The sequence below is a fragment of the Topomyia yanbarensis genome, chromosome 3, assembly GCF_030247195.1.
Source record: "Topomyia yanbarensis strain Yona2022 chromosome 3, ASM3024719v1, whole genome shotgun sequence".
Taxonomy (NCBI): Eukaryota; Metazoa; Arthropoda; class Insecta; order Diptera; family Culicidae; genus Topomyia; species Topomyia yanbarensis.
The window spans coordinates 375,891,914-375,907,782 of NC_080672.1; the positions used below are offsets into that span (position 1 = coordinate 375,891,914).

The window sequence follows — 15,869 nt, forward strand, 5'->3', positions numbered from 1 at the left end:
CGTCGCTTCATCCGCCGACGGGGATCACCGGTTGAGATATTCTCGGACAACGGTACTAATTTCGTTGGAGCCAACCGGATTTTGCAAGCTCAGATTAAGCGTATCAACGAGGAATGCGCTGAAACATTCACCGATGCAAACACCAAGTGGACATTCAACGCCCCATCCGCTCCCCACATGGGTGGCGTTTGGGAACGCATGGTTCGAAGCGTGAAGGATGGTATGAAAGCCATTGATGACGGACGTAAACTGACGGATGAGATTCTACTTACGGTTCTGATGGAGGTTGAAGGGTTCGTTAATTCACGACCCCTAACGTATATGCCACAAGATGATGAAAACTGCGAGGCGCTGACACCGAACCACTTCGTCTTTGGAAACTCATCCGGTGCTCACGAGCAGCTGAGGATGCCAACTGATCTAGGAGCAGCGTTGCGAAGCAGCTATATGCGATCTCAATATCTAGCAGACGCGATCTGGGACCGGTGGCAGAAGGAGTACTTCCCGAACATGAACAAACGAGCGAAATGGCTAGCCGATACAAGGCCAGTGAAAGTTGGCGATGTCGTTTACGTAACCGAAGGAACCCGAAGAAATTGGATCCGCGGACGGATCGAAGAAGTGATCACTGCAGCAGATGGCAGAGTTCGACAGGCGATTGTAGAGACGGCTTCAGGGAGGCTGAAAAGACCAGTAGTAAAACTAGCTGTGATGGAGGTTGATGCTGGTGAACCCAACACATATCCTGGAGAGTCCCACTTGGATTCACGGGGAGGGGGATGTTCTGGCAACCAGGCACAGTAAGAAGTACATGGCGGTGACAGGCGAGACTGAAGCCGGGCCTGATATATATTGTACGTAGAACAGAATAATTTTGATCGAGAACGTGGTAGGCTGAAATTTGTGCAACAAATTTATCGCTATCTGAGTTCATTTAAAAATAAATTGATTAGGTTATAAGCATTTATATCGCTTTGAATCCTGTGTTGGATCTGGCGAAAGGAAAGCAGCTAGACGGTAAGCGAAGTTAATTCACACTTAAGCTCTTCTGACATAACCTTAAAATAATGTTCTACAGATAACTTTTGAGTAAAATCTATTTTCCCGGCGCGAAAGATTAGGATTAGGCGATCGAATCTTTTTGTACCTCCAACAAAGGGAAGATAAATGTAAGCCCATCACGTTTTCCCTACTACTAATACTGATATTAATGCAAATAAATTATTTTAGCTTTAAGCAGTCGCTACGAAAACGCGCTGCTATAAGGACCTTCCGAAATATATTCCAACAGTGAAGAAAATGAAAAAAATATCAATTCTGCAAACGTGCCACAAGTCAATTATTGGGCTGATGACAAAAGTATGGTGTAGGACAATCGCTGGAAGACTCCAAACCAGCATCAATTGATTTCTCGAATTAAGCGAAGGTTAAAAGAAATTCACATCGCAACCGTCAAAAACCTAATTCGAGATATTCGTCGCACAGTGTTTAAAATCTATTATTAAGTGCACTGTAAATGTGTTTCTCGGGAGATCATAAATAAAATGAAATACCATTAAGAGGAATTTTCTATTCAACGGTTTTTTTTCTTTTTGACTATAGAGGTTTTAACCTTACGGTAATTTGCCTCTTTTCGGGTTAGAAAAATCTCTTTTGGAAAAATTTCTATCCCTATGTGCGGGGTTGGAAATCGAACCCAGGTGAGCTGCGTACAAGGCAATCTATTTACCATCTACGCTATGCCCGTCCTCTATTCAACGATTTGTTTCCAAATAGCTTACACAAGAATTTAGTCTAAAACATTCCGAACACAAGTCATTGGCACATTTTTCAAATTCCGATATTGCCATTTATTATATTGTTAATCGGTGTTCAGTGTAATAACAATGTGATAGATATTTCCAAATTTATAACTGTTTTAGTTCTGTATTGTGAATCCATCTATCGAGCTATCAACATAACATCTAGCGAATTCCAATTCTAAGTTCGACGTGTTTCTCTAACTATTCTAAAACACACGTGTCTTTCTTTTCCCTTTTCGTATTGTTCCAGGTCCTGGCGACATGTGGTCCTATGAGTGTGTCATTTTTCACCGTAGTAGTATTTTTCGGTTCATTTTATTTGATTAATTTGATGTTAGCTGTAGTTGCTCTCAGTTACGAGGAGGAAGCTGAAATCACCCAGGAGGTAAGATTGACAATTTTCAACCAATTAAATGATCGTCTGTTGTGTAGTTTCATGGATGTAGTCAAAGGAAAAGTTCATAGTTTCTGTGCGATAATACACACCCGTATGGTTTTGCAGGAACGGCGGAAAGATTTAATCGACCATCGGGACGATTCAACCTTCAGCTTCGACCCTGCCAGTTTGAATGTTAAGCAATTAAGTAAGCAGCAGCGAAAAAAACTGGACGCCCGGAAGGGTGTCCTATTGGCGTCCTACTCTCGGAAGAAAACCCGGCGGAGAAAAAAAGGAAAAGAGGAGGGTGGGCGAAATGAGAACAATTATGTAAGTTCGCTATCGATGGTTGCTAATTGGTTTTCGTTGATTGAGATGGAGTGTAAAAAACTTTTATTGTTCATTCTGTTTTTTGATTTTATCGCAATTGCATTTCCAGTCCAAAAGTCGATCGGTGACACCGAGCCCCAGTCCCAGTCCTAGACATAGCATAGTGAGGCCACAAGCACTGGCATTACAGCGAACGAAGGGAATGCTAGCGACAACGGCGAGCGTTCCACTGCCACCATCTACCCAGCCACAGAATCCCAACACGTTGCACCCTTTAGGTAAGTGGTAGATGGCGATAAAGAATGAAAATTTGAACACGACTGTATTTGGTTATTGGTTTTACAATACTGTACTTATCAATGAGTTTAATTAACTTTTCCTAGGAGCGCACTATCGTGGGCAGCTGCTGCCCTCGAGCCGACAGGCTAGTTCGAACGCCAGCGAGGGTGGTGGTAATCGTGAGTCTTCCTTAGACGATTCCGGTGTCGTAGATGACCACGAGGAGCAGGATGTCACCGCTACGGACCTGGTGCACCCTACTCTGGTAGAGGTAGGCATTTTAACCTTTCATCATCGGTTAGTTACTTTCATGAGGCGAACAATAGAGCTCCGCACATCTCGCAGGTGTGATGTTCCAAACAATACCGAGACGACGGAACGGCGTCGGAGACACTCCGTAAAACAAAAGAGACTATGCAACTAGATGGCGACATGAAAAACGGGTTGAAATTTATCAAAAAATGAAAATAAACACAGCTGTTCCCTGGGGCTGGCATCCTGGGAAACGTACAGCTTGCTTGCGACCCGACAAGTTTGCAGTTGGGCCGTTTGCATGTTCTCCTCTTGTATCTACAAAGTACACAACCTAGGTCTGGTCTCATTGTTTCATTGTATTTACAGCAAACTCCATACGAATGAAATAGGACACACGTGATAGCATACAATTTTCTGGCTGGCTGCATCAGCATTCAAAACTATCTTGTAGGTACCGTACACACGTATCCTGCATAGCTTCTGCCGGTTTTTTACCCCTAAAATTTCAGCTATTAAACACGAACGCAGAAGACAAATAAGAACAAAAAGGGCAATTCACGCCAAACTCGTCAGTTAGCACAAGAATAGTATAGGTTGAACATTGTGTTACGTGGTGTGCTTTTGGCAATTTTTCTATTTCAGAATACATACTAGATATTTCCACCACATGTTAGGTGGGAAAAATAATTAATTGCATTTTACGCGATTCTACCATGGACACTCCCCTATCGGCAAACTACCGTCCTTTTTCTTAAATAAGAATTGAATGGAGGCGCCAGGTTGAAGATGCAACCTGTCCTCTCCAATAGCGTTCCTTGTATAAAGCATAATTTTTCAAGATTACTTCTATGCCATCAAATTTTTAATAATAATAATGCAGCAGAGGTTACTTTGTGGAAGGTAATCCTGAAAAATGGCATTCCTGACCTTACCACCGACCGTCGTCTCACACGTCACCATCGTCTTGTAGCAGCTCACCTCAAATGTCTGAATTCACTTTTGCTCAAAATGTTTTTTTTTTCACTTTTTGTCATTTCAATTTTCTCAATTCATTCTCCCTTTCGCTTTCTCTTGACAACCGGTACCGGGCCGAACACACCTCCGGAACGCCTTCCATCCAAACGCAACGGAACGCGTAGCAGCGGGAAGTAACACCGGTCACATTGGCGTTATCACCGCGAGAAGTTAGAATAATAAAATGTAATGGTAATTTAGCGAAAGTTAAAAAGCACAGCGTTTATGCCCTCCATCCGGAATACTTGTCGCAAATTGTTGTGCTAGGTAAGTGCTTTGCGTACCCTTTATCTCTCTCTCTCTCTCTGAATCACCTTACGCAGTCCTCGCGGATGTAGACGCGCAACCGAGGGAAGTGCACTGTGTCAGTTGCGAAGCTTCCCATCGTCGCGTCGCGCCGGTAGAAGTGCACAGCCAAATGGTGTTTGAAATTGTAAATTAGACAGGGGATTAATTTTACTTTTCTATTTTATTTTCCCGCAGACGATCTTCCTGATAGAAATTGTGATAGATGTGTTCACTGTTGCATCAACTACGAACGGTGGTTGCAGTTTCAGAATTGTTTATATAAAGTAAGTACTACCTTGGATGAAATGAGTATTCAATACAAAGAGAAAATATTTATTGTAATTGACACACCTAAAACTAAAACTTTAACTAAAAAGTTAAAGGGTTCGTAGTAAGAATTAGATGAGTTATCAGTTAGTCAATTCTTCAGTTTCGGGGCCTACCACACGGAAAAAATTGCTCCCAAATTCGTGAATAAATTGCCCTTCACGAACCAGTTCATAATAAACTGCGAATATTTACTTACTGCATATAACGATTTTTTTCACCGTACTTACGGTGCTGACGGCGTTCAAATCACTTCAATACCTAAAGTAGAGCATAGAAAATATTTTGGAATGAATATAAAATTAAATCATTCATTCTTAGCAAAGATTTCCTGTCAAGAAAACTAAAGTCCTAGTGCAGATTGGAATGCCATAGTGTTACCTGACGCTGCAATTTTCTGGACAGTTTATCTAAGCCTCTACCAAATAGGTAGTACTCAACTCACCTTGATCCCTTTTTGACACCCAAAGAAAGTTCTCAAAGCAACAGAATCCATCAAAAAGGCCCTTGAATCGGAATTTCCTGTCCGAAAGTTTTATGAAAGTAACCTTTTGTTTACATTCATATCGGCAACACTATGAAATTTGTCAAAATTAGCGCGCACTGTGTGCATTTTGTTGTAATGTGGTCAGAATTCAATATTGAATCCTTTGAGACATAAATTTCGAAACATTATTAATGATGCGCATTTTTTCGATTTCCGTTCAACTAATGAATGAAACATGCCGACATAATTGACCATTCATGGTTGTTCGTTTGTTACAGTATGCAAACACGTTTCATAAAAATTAAATCCCATGGCCATCTATCCATAGTTTCGCTTATTTGTTGACACACTTTCATCACTGTAAAACGGTTTATCTACTCAGCTAATTGAAAAGGGATTATATCAAATTGATGGAACCGATGTAGCAAAAAATGAACAAATGTATTTGTCGGTATTTCCGCTTCTAGTAAAACTGTATACCCAATAGTGAGTAAAGATACTAAAAGTAGTATATAATCGAAACTTATGCATGAGGCAGACATCATTTGTCTCTAAAGAACATGCCTAAATTTATAATACTATCCCACAAAGAATATTTTTTTACATTGAGTCGAATAACTGATAGCAACCGTCGTAAGGTTATAATGATCGCAATCGCTTGTGAAAAATATATTTCAATCTTCAGTGAGAGTGTGACCATGAGTTGAGTTACTTATTGAAGAGAAAAAGTTATTGAACTATCAACGTATACGCGCCAACGAACGAAAAACCCGATGATATGAAAAGGAGTTCAACAAACGTGTAGACTTGACATACGAAGAGTACATAAAACTTGGCGTGAAGCTGATCAGCGGGGTGGCAAATGCAAAGGTCGGTAGGGAAGAAATTTTTCGCCTAGTTATTGAAAATGAGAGTCTCCCCTGAACCACCAACGACAGAATAAACGTCAGTATCGCAACAGCCAGAGAAATGGCTATGTGTAATACTTAGTACAACAAAATACTCGGAAACACACCTGTAGACATCCGAATGGTGAAACGTGTTTTCAAAACAACTAGGTTTTGACAAATGGTTATTTCGGTGATGTCGTCGATGTTAGTATCTTCCAAAAATCATAGATTCTGACCATGATGTGCTGGGAGAGAACTATTTACGTGCTTGGTCAAACAGTGACTGTTGAATCAGGATGCTGTAAAAGAATATGTTGAAAAGCTCAACGAACGAATATATGAGCTACTAATCAGAGATAAACTAAACACAGCAAGGTATCAGCTTCACGAGGCGGTCTAATACAGTTACAAAGTGTTAGGAAACATAAAAGGGCATCTGTGGAACGGCTGGATCGACGCTGAATGACCAATGGCGATAAACGAGAAAATCCAGCCTGCGAGTCGAATGCTTACAGCGGCTATACAGGCAACTTAACATTCAAGTGAGAGTCGGTATAAAATTTTATCGATATAAGAAGGGGTACGACGAGAAAGATTTTGCTTTTGCTGGAAAGATTTGCAAAAATTTTACGGGACTATTTTCAGCACAAAAAAGAAAAGTTCTACGGGATCAGATAGGATCAGGATGAGAAATCTGTTATCAAATTAAACAAAGACAACTGCCAGCGGTTGTCATAGAATGGACAATCAAATACCCGATCAGAAATTCACATCAAAATTATATCAAAATTAGATATTATATCACAGGAAAATATATATCTCAGTTTGATATAAAATATAGCTGGATAGTTGTTAAAATATCAAGTTTTTATACCAAGAAAATGTATCGGTTATATCATATTATATCTCAATCTATTTTAGTATAAAGTATGTTGGTTATATCTTGGTTTGATAAAATAATTATATCACACAGACGGATATTTAAGATATTTTATATCTAAATGAGTAAATATATCTGAAAATATCAGAATTATATCACAAAAATCCATGTTTTAAAATAATTTTTAATTAATAAATCAAATATTTTCTTGTGAAAAATTATTCATTATTCTCAGCGAGCAATTTTGCAAAACGTACATTTTCTTATGTATTTACATTCAAACATATTACAAGACAAGACCACTAGTAATGCGATTTGGAGCCAGTTCTTGGGAGGATCCATCACTGGTGGCATTGTTATAGCTCTGCCAAACTGTCTTGGAAAGATAATATTTTATTGTACATACTATGTTGAAAACGATATGGTTGATATAAATATGATATATTATTTGATATCATTATTGACGAATCAAAACATGATATAATTTTAATTTAATTTTAATTCATTCCAAACGACATATATCAAAATTATATGGTTATTTGATATTAATATCAAATCGAGAAATAATTTTGATATATTCTTGATATGGTTTTCTGATCGGGTAGAGAATGAAAATACAGAAAAAGGATTGATGATGAAAAACAGTCTATGAATCTACCCTCGCTAGAAGAAGTTGAAAATATTGTGATATCATGTTTGACAATAAAATGAGATCAGTTTATAACGTGTCAAATGAGTAAAACGTATAGATAAGCATTGCGTTACAAAAGAAACGAAATCACATCTGATCATAAGCCAATTTTCAACTAGATTGCCGGTTTGATTAGGGTTGTTATTATAGTGTTACAAATATCTTTTTATAGCAAAAAATGGTTACAATTTTTTTTATATGGCAGTGAAAAAAAGTTTATAAAAATTAAGTAGCTAAATGATAATTTGAATACAACAGAGGCTGTGCAAAACTTATCTCCTTTCTACAGCAATGAGTGTTTCATATGAATATTTTTTACTGTACACTCGATGGCAAATTGTACAAAAAATCCTTATCGACGGACTGAAATCACCAGATCTTTTATTTTTTAGATATTTCCTCTTCTTCAAAAGAAACTTTGCTGTCGGTTGCAATATTCTAGTCAAAGCACAGACTGGACATTGTAAACTCAATTATCACATGTTTCCTACTCAGCGTGCTGAGTATTATTTGTGTGATATTTGTGAATGCGATTACGGAACTTCATATCATTTGATATGTAATGTGCTCCACAGTAATGCAATAGCGTAATCAAATTTTTGGTTCTATATACGAACTTTTGTACAGGGAGCTAGGGAGGATATTCTATTGTTCCAAACCCAGTGTGGCAAAGAGCTATAGGCTTTATCAGCAGGGTTAATTATTCCTCCGGGAATGAAGAATTCAGACTGTTTACTGTTTTGTGTTGATTGTATTGTGTTGTCATTTTTCATTCCCCTTCCTTTTTTCTCCCTTTCCCTTCTCATTAGGAATGTTATAAGGGGACATGGCGGGCACAAATCTTCAAATCAAATTTTCCGAGCAGTTTTAATATGCGTGTACCTGCAGTTGTTTATATGCGTGTACCTGTCGAACCATCTATGCTGTGTACCGTTACCTTGCCTTGTATAAATCCGAAAAATCTAATATAAAACTAATGGCACTATCATAATAAATGAGCCACTTGACCAGTTCCAGTTACGCAGTACTCAAATTATGGGATATAATCTTATTTTTGCACACCGAGTTTGTAGTTGAGCATGTTGTAAATATTAGTGAAAAACGACTTTTTCAAATGAAACGCTAGATTTTTGTTTGGCATGACTTGTCAAAGCAATCAAGGTAACCCTGGGACGGGACCTGCGGAAAGAAAAAAAACGCGTGTCAAATTGATCCAGCACGCAAATGTCAGATTGAACCGGCTGTCCTCAAAGTGATTAATATGGGGAGTATTCTATTTGAAATTGAGAAAATGCTAACTTTTTTTTTCAAATATATCTATAAATTAATCATTAGATCAATAATGATAGTGGAGATGATAGTGCTTTCATTAATTTCAAGATCGTCAATTCTTGTGAATTTCTCCCACTTCTCTCTCAAATCGGGATTCACCGGAGAATGGTGAAAAGTTATCTCCGGATTTTTCGCTTTACTACGACCGCAATTTTCTACCTTGCACTTCATGATAATGGATTCACGAAAAAAATTGAAAGTTCAATTATTGTTTGTTCTTTAAAAAAGTCATGTCATTTCTTGAACTACACCAAGTATTAGTGTGTGTGAATCGAAGAAGTAAGATATAACAAACAAAAAGAAATAATAAGAAAACATGAGTCCGCAGGTCCCGTCCCAGAAGTAACCAAAAGTGATCCTAGAATATTTTCACTTTCAACACATTATTTTCCATTGAAGTGGTTCCTTAATTCTGGAACAATCACATTTATACATTACGAAAACAGAACCGCAAATAAAGAATGTGTTTTTTAATTGTTTTCAATTCTGCAACGCCTGCATAACGTTTTTATTTGTGGAGATATTTGTTATTTTTTCCTGAACTTCAGTTGCTGTTTAAGATGTCATTAACAATTCGATTCTTTGTCTGTTCGAGTACAAACTTTGCTTATGTTCCGAACACTATCCATAAATTAGTTCACTGCTTTTTGAAGCCTATTCGTAAACCAAATGACACATAATTTTAATAATAGATTTCGAAACATTGTTTGGTGTTCGATTATACGACGTGAATGGATTCATGATTCATAGATTTTTGCAATTGTGAATAGGTCCACAAAACCAAAACCAAAAATTCAAAATATTGTTCATGGAACTCCCTTCCTACCGCTCGAACTGTTCTGATCCTCCTTTCATATACGTGAAATATTTCACAAAACCTTGAAATAACTTTCCACTTTCGTTATATAGTTCATACAGTATGAGATTTTATCCATTGTCCCCAAAAATGCATGTAAACAATTTCACGACACTCTAAAATTCATGGATCCTGTTGTTTTTTATATCATTCTCAACAAATTTTCTGAAGAAGTCTCTAAATAATATGTTTTAAAAAGTTGACACTCCATGCTTCCTTCTAAACGTTTGAAATGATTCATTGAATTATGTTACAAAACCTCTTCGAAGATACTGTACCTCCAAAATTGATGGTTTCAAAATGATGCAATCTTAGCTGTAAGAAATTGTTTTTGAACATTAATTACAGTACACTCAGGTTTTTTTTACGCGGGGGATACGAGCCGCGTAAATGAAAACCGCGTAAATGAAAACCGCGTAAATTTCAAAATCCGCGTAAATGAAAACCGCGTAAATTTCAAAATCCGCGTAAATGAAAACCGCGTAAATTTCAAAATCCGCGTAAAAAAACCGCGTAAAAAAATACCGCGTAAAAAAAACCGCGTAAAAAAAAACTTGAGTGTATACATAACATGAGAACGCGACCTTATATATAAAACCTAATCACACCATTCAATTTAGCGCTCGAACGTACACTATAAATAGCTATTTACTTTTTTTAATTTTGCCTAATTTTCAATCTGACTGGGTGGCCATTTTTATAACTGATGATACACTGAAGTTTTTTATGCGAGGGATACTTACCGCATAAAAAATCCGCATAAAAAACCGCATAACTTTGAAAATCCGCATAAAAAAACACATAATGTGCGAAATATTTTTCAATATTAAGAGTCATAGTACTCAAGAAATAGCAAGGATTTGAAGTAAGAAAGTTTAGAAAAGCATGGAGTAGGGTCATATGAGCAAGCTTAGAGTTTCCCGGCTACTTAAGTCTGCGGCATGTCTAGACAAGCGTAAATGACTTATGCTGTCGGAACCGTGACTCCCCGGAATCGCAAGACTGACCTCGGCACCTAACCGACCAGCATCGAGATAACGATTTCGAGAGGAATTTCAACGTCGGGATATTTCTCCGTCGGAGTAGACTAGGCCCACCGCCGGGGACTAGTTCGAGTAGATCGGGAAGTAGCTCCGGCAGATGCTCGTCGGGGCGCCTGTCAACTGAAAGGCACCCTCCACACAGAATCGCAGGACCGACCTCGACATCTGCCTGGGTAGCATCGGTTTCGGAAGATCTTCCACTGAAGGGGAACTCTTCATCGGAATAGGAAAGATCCACCGTCGGAGACTATTCCGAGTAGTCCGTAGCGAATCGCCAGCTTGAATCATCGGGGCACCAGTGAACCGGACGAAATCCTCCACCAGGAGGATCCTTGGACTGATCTCGGCATTCTGCCGGACTGCATCTAAGGAAAAATAACGCGTCCGTCAACGGTTGCGGGAGACATTCTTTCGTCGGGGAACTCTCCGCCGAGGTAGGCTAACTCCACCGTCGGGGACTACGCCGAGTAGCACCGAACGCGACAAACTACCAGGGTCGTCGAGGCACCAGTGAACCGGAAGGCACCCTCCAACCGGAAAACTGGTCAACGTAGAGAGGAGGGCATGTAGAATACCATGCCGTGCAGGACTGATATGGCGGTTACGAGACAAGCGAAATCTAGCACGACCAGCTAGACCTGGAATCAAGTGGTATGCATTAGCACGCCTCCCCCTGAAGTAGTCATTTCAAATGAAATCCGGGGGATCAGGCAAATGTCGGACTTCTTGGTAGAGTCTAAACTCTAACTAAAGGAATAGGGTTCAGAGTTATCTTCTCTGTTCAGAGTCCCTTACTCTGGCACACGATGGACGAAATCGGTAGTATGGTCTAACTACTGAACGTGTGCCGGGTCGGCGTAAAAGATTTATCACCAAGTAAAAAAATACACGCTCAGAGACTTTTTTCCGATCTCGCCGAACTGAGTCGAATGGTATAAGAGATTCGGCTCTGCGGGCCTCGGTTAAAAAGTCGAAATTCCGACCGATTGCATAAGTTTTATTATGAGAAAGGTAAAAAGGTATTCAGTCATTTTCTGTTTTTATTTTCACTGCATCAAGAATACTTCTCATATCCTTAACCCAAAGACTAGTAATTTATAATCTAAAATAAAAATATGAACATTTTATGTCTTTTTTTTTAAGGATGTGCATTCACGAGGATCTGTCTTTCGATAAAAGTCGCTTCAGGTGATGCCCTAAAAATTAAAAGGAATTAAAAAGAATCGCATAACTTTGAAAATCCGCATAAAAAAACCGCATAAGATTGAAAATCCGCATAATAAACCGCATAGCTTTGAAAATCCGCATAAAAAGCCGCATAAGATTGAAAAACCGCATAAAAACCGCATAACATTAAAAATCCTCATAAAATACCGCATAACTTTGAAAATCCGCATAAAAAGTCACATAAAAACCGCACAAAAAAGACTTCAGTGTACAGGAAATTTTTAAATGCTCAATAAAATCTATTCTGACGTAATACACGGAAAAATGGCCTTTCATAAATTTATGAAAAAGTCGCGATATCGTGAGCTGAATGATTTACGAAAATCGTGACTAACTTTCAGAAATTATGAATAATAAAACTCGTATTCATGAAACTATTTGTGTTACCAGAAAACTAGTTAGCGCCAAATATATATATAGCGTTTCATTCGAATATTTGGTAGGGTTACTGTGGTTGTTCCCTGGACATGTCTGGGTTTAGTTATGATTCCTGTTCATACGATGGTTCGTATAAACAATCAACTAAAAGAGCCGTCAGTCAATCAACTAAAAGAGTCGTCAACAATGTTCACGATATCAGGAGCTTAGTCATGATTTTCGTAATTTCTCATCACGTTACTATGATACTTTATTCATGACTTTACTATCGGATTTTCGTGGCAGAGTAGAGTGGATTATGTTCATGCATTCAGGATCCTAGTCATGATTTTGGTAATTTCTATTCACGTATCTGGATCTTAATCACGATTTTCGTAATTTATATGAACGTTAGTGTTTCATGTTTTCATGGGTTTGGATAGATTTTCAGCTGTTTAACACGTAAACTTTTAAAGATTTTGAAGTCAGTGTAAATGATTGCAAGAAGAATTTCAAACTGATAATTTCGAGTGAACAGTTTGTTGTAGAAGTTTAATTACACTACTGCTTGAACCAGCGTTAACAAACATTTTTTCCCAAAAACCGTGAAATGACGGTTCTAAATGTGATTTCAGAGTGAAAGAGGTCATTCATAAATTTAATAACGCTTTTAGGAGAGAGGGGGTACGACAAATTATAATATGTTGTGACATATGGGGGAGGGGAAGTAAGCTAGAATGTTACGTAACATGATTTTACTGAACAAAAAAAATCAAAAGAATTTGTTACGTAATAGGGAAGAGGAGGGGGTTGGTAAATGGCAATTGGTAATATAAACCCGGTGGTTCGCCACAGTGGTCCTTAGCCTGTTGTCCAGTAAATCCTATCCCTACCTCCACGCGGTGCCAGCTGGGGTATGAGTAACCATAGGAAAGATCGGGTAACCAACCCCGGTGGGACCATGGTCGTATGCTAACAGGGATTGAGGGCTCCTCTTTTCGGAGGGTGAGTCCATCCGAGCGTCTATTCCCTATGTTAGGGGCGGCTGATGTTTCGTCCTCGTGCCAGCGTGGGACTCTAAATAGAGCTGACATGATGGTCCTCCGGCGAAACAGGGGGTTGGGGAAGGCCCAACAAGCCGCCCTGGAAAACTAACCGTTATGAACAATGCAGACGAAAATACGAATCGGAACAATCGGCAAAAACCTACGCGATGAAATAAGGACTACGATTGGAAACTCGGAACATGGAACTGCAGGTCGCTCTGCTTTCCAGCTTTCGACAGGATAATCTACGACGACGACCTTGGACACATATTGTTATAGTCAGGTAAATTTAACATGTAGCCCTGCATCGACCATCTGTTGGTAATCGGCAGAATGTATCATACTGACTAGCGCCGCTGTTGGAAAGGCACTTACGTCACCTGGCGAATAATAGTGAAATCGACAAACGGTGGTGAAGTTGTTTAAGGTGTTACACCACTGTAGATATAAAAAAATGAGATTTTCATTTATTTGTCTAAAATGTGCTGTAGGGTATTAAAAATGATATCCCAAAACATAGAAGGCGAAAAAAATACATAAATGTTCAAATTATAAATTCTGCAGCACCGCCTCTTATGTATACCCCGAGTATACTGAAAACTTCAACCGCGTTTTTTTTTCGAAATCACTTTTTATGAGCTGGCCGGAAATGTGGCTTGAGAAATGATTTTTGATCGCATTAAAATTTTCACAGTATATTCGAAATTGATTTCTCCAGCGACGTACGTGGGATTTTATTTTTTATTGGTTTTTTATTACCAATTTTGTGTCGATTTTTATGACATTTTCGGCATTTTTGCACTCAAAAGTATGCCATTTCCCGAAAAATCAAAATATCGAATATGTTATTGTCCAAAAAAAAATCAGAAAACTTAAGCTTTTGGCTCTAAGTTTAAAATTACGGTAGATAGTTTTCCGGCCGTGTATCCCTTCCAAAAAACTCGCATGGGGTAAAATGCTGTACAGCCGCCATCTTGTGGTGAAAATACTCGAAAAGAGTATGTTTTGTGATTCATTACTTATATTATAAGTCCCATTTTACAAGATCTTCATTCATCTCTTTATTGCGTCAAGAAAAAATCCCCCGATATATGCTGCAAGTAAAAAGCGCGTTTCGCTATGCGAGTCATGAACGCCGTTAATGCAGCTAGAATAAAATTTAAAAAACCTGTTTTAATCCACCTAGAGGTGCAATTGTGCCTTTCTCATTTCTCCAAACTATGATTTGATAGCTGGTTCGTACAATATAACTTTATGGAAATGTCTTTCATTCTTATTACACTTGGTAAGTATATATAAGAGCACCTTTTTGCATTCATCGCGGTATCGGTTTGAATCGGAGTTTTCTATGTGATCGACCTCCACAACCCGTAACTCCGGTGCTGGAAGTCGGATGGAGATGGAATTTAATATCAGTTTCTGGGGACGCAACACCTTTCATTTGAGACAAAGTTGAGCAAATCTAGCCATTTTCGAGAAACCAATATAACCGTTATTCTGACTTTGGATGCTTCCGAATCCGTCGATGGTGGCCAGTGTGGCCAAAGAGACTTTGAATGACTGTTGGGGACCTAGATCTACAAATTCAACAGTTGTGTTTACATTTTGGAAAAAAAATCACCTTTTTACATTCATCGCAGAATTCGTTAGAATCGGGATTTGCTGCGTGATCGTACGTATCACCCTGTAATTCAGGAACCAGAACTTGGATCCACACAAAATTCAACAGCAGCTGATGGACCTTTCATTTAAAATTAAGTTTGTCAAAATCGGTTCAGAAAATTCCGAGAAACTGATTTGGAAAAATCAACAAATTTTGTTTTGTAACCATACTCTTCAACTCGTAATTCGGAACAAGATGTCGGTTGAAAATGAAATTCAATAGCAACCTATGGGAATATTACATTTCATTTGAATCTTAGTTTGTAAAAATCGGTTCAGCCATCTCCGAGTAACCGATGTGGACATTTTGTTAACAAATCCGCACATACACACACATACATACACACATACACATACACACATACATACATACACACAGATATTTTGCGATCTCGGCGAACTGAGTCGAATATTATATGAGACTCGGCCCTCCGGGCCTCGGTTAGAAAGTCGGTTTTTGGAGCAATTGCATAACCTTTCTATATAAGAAAGGCAAAAGAATAATATTTAACTAGCTTAATAAGCATGAGTTCAATGTTATCTTCATGTGATTATAATTTGCAAAGGTTGGTGGAATGCGTTTGAACGTGTAGGGAATGGGGGTTTAGTAGAGTGGGTGTGGAGGATGCGTCAGAAATCTTTCATCTTATTTCGGTATACGGGGTGGATGAAGGAAATCTGGGCGTGAGGGTGATCCAAGAAGAGGGGAGTGATGAAGGAGGCAGGT

The 15,869-nt window shown here is 38.7% G+C and overlaps 1 protein-coding gene across 7 annotated transcripts in view; it reads left to right on the top strand.

Annotated features, from left to right (window-relative positions):
- LOC131693655 (sodium channel protein 60E-like) overlaps nucleotides 1-15,869 on the top strand; it is a 695,995-nt gene that overhangs the window by 613,389 nt on the left and 66,737 nt on the right. For 4 of the 7 annotated variants that reach the window (XM_058981667.1, XM_058981672.1, XM_058981670.1 and 1 more), the window contains exons 10-15: nucleotides 2,053-2,187; nucleotides 2,305-2,508; nucleotides 2,618-2,786; nucleotides 2,892-3,058; nucleotides 4,182-4,323; nucleotides 4,540-4,628. In XM_058981667.1, the coding sequence (XP_058837650.1) occupies nucleotides 2,053-2,187; nucleotides 2,305-2,508; nucleotides 2,618-2,786; nucleotides 2,892-3,058; nucleotides 4,182-4,323; nucleotides 4,540-4,628 (906 nt within the window). The remainder of the gene's footprint in view (nucleotides 1-2,052; nucleotides 2,188-2,304; nucleotides 2,509-2,617; nucleotides 2,787-2,891; nucleotides 3,059-4,181; nucleotides 4,324-4,539; nucleotides 4,629-15,869) is intronic. The other 3 variants (XM_058981669.1, XM_058981671.1, XM_058981673.1) reach the window with 2 other exon arrangements.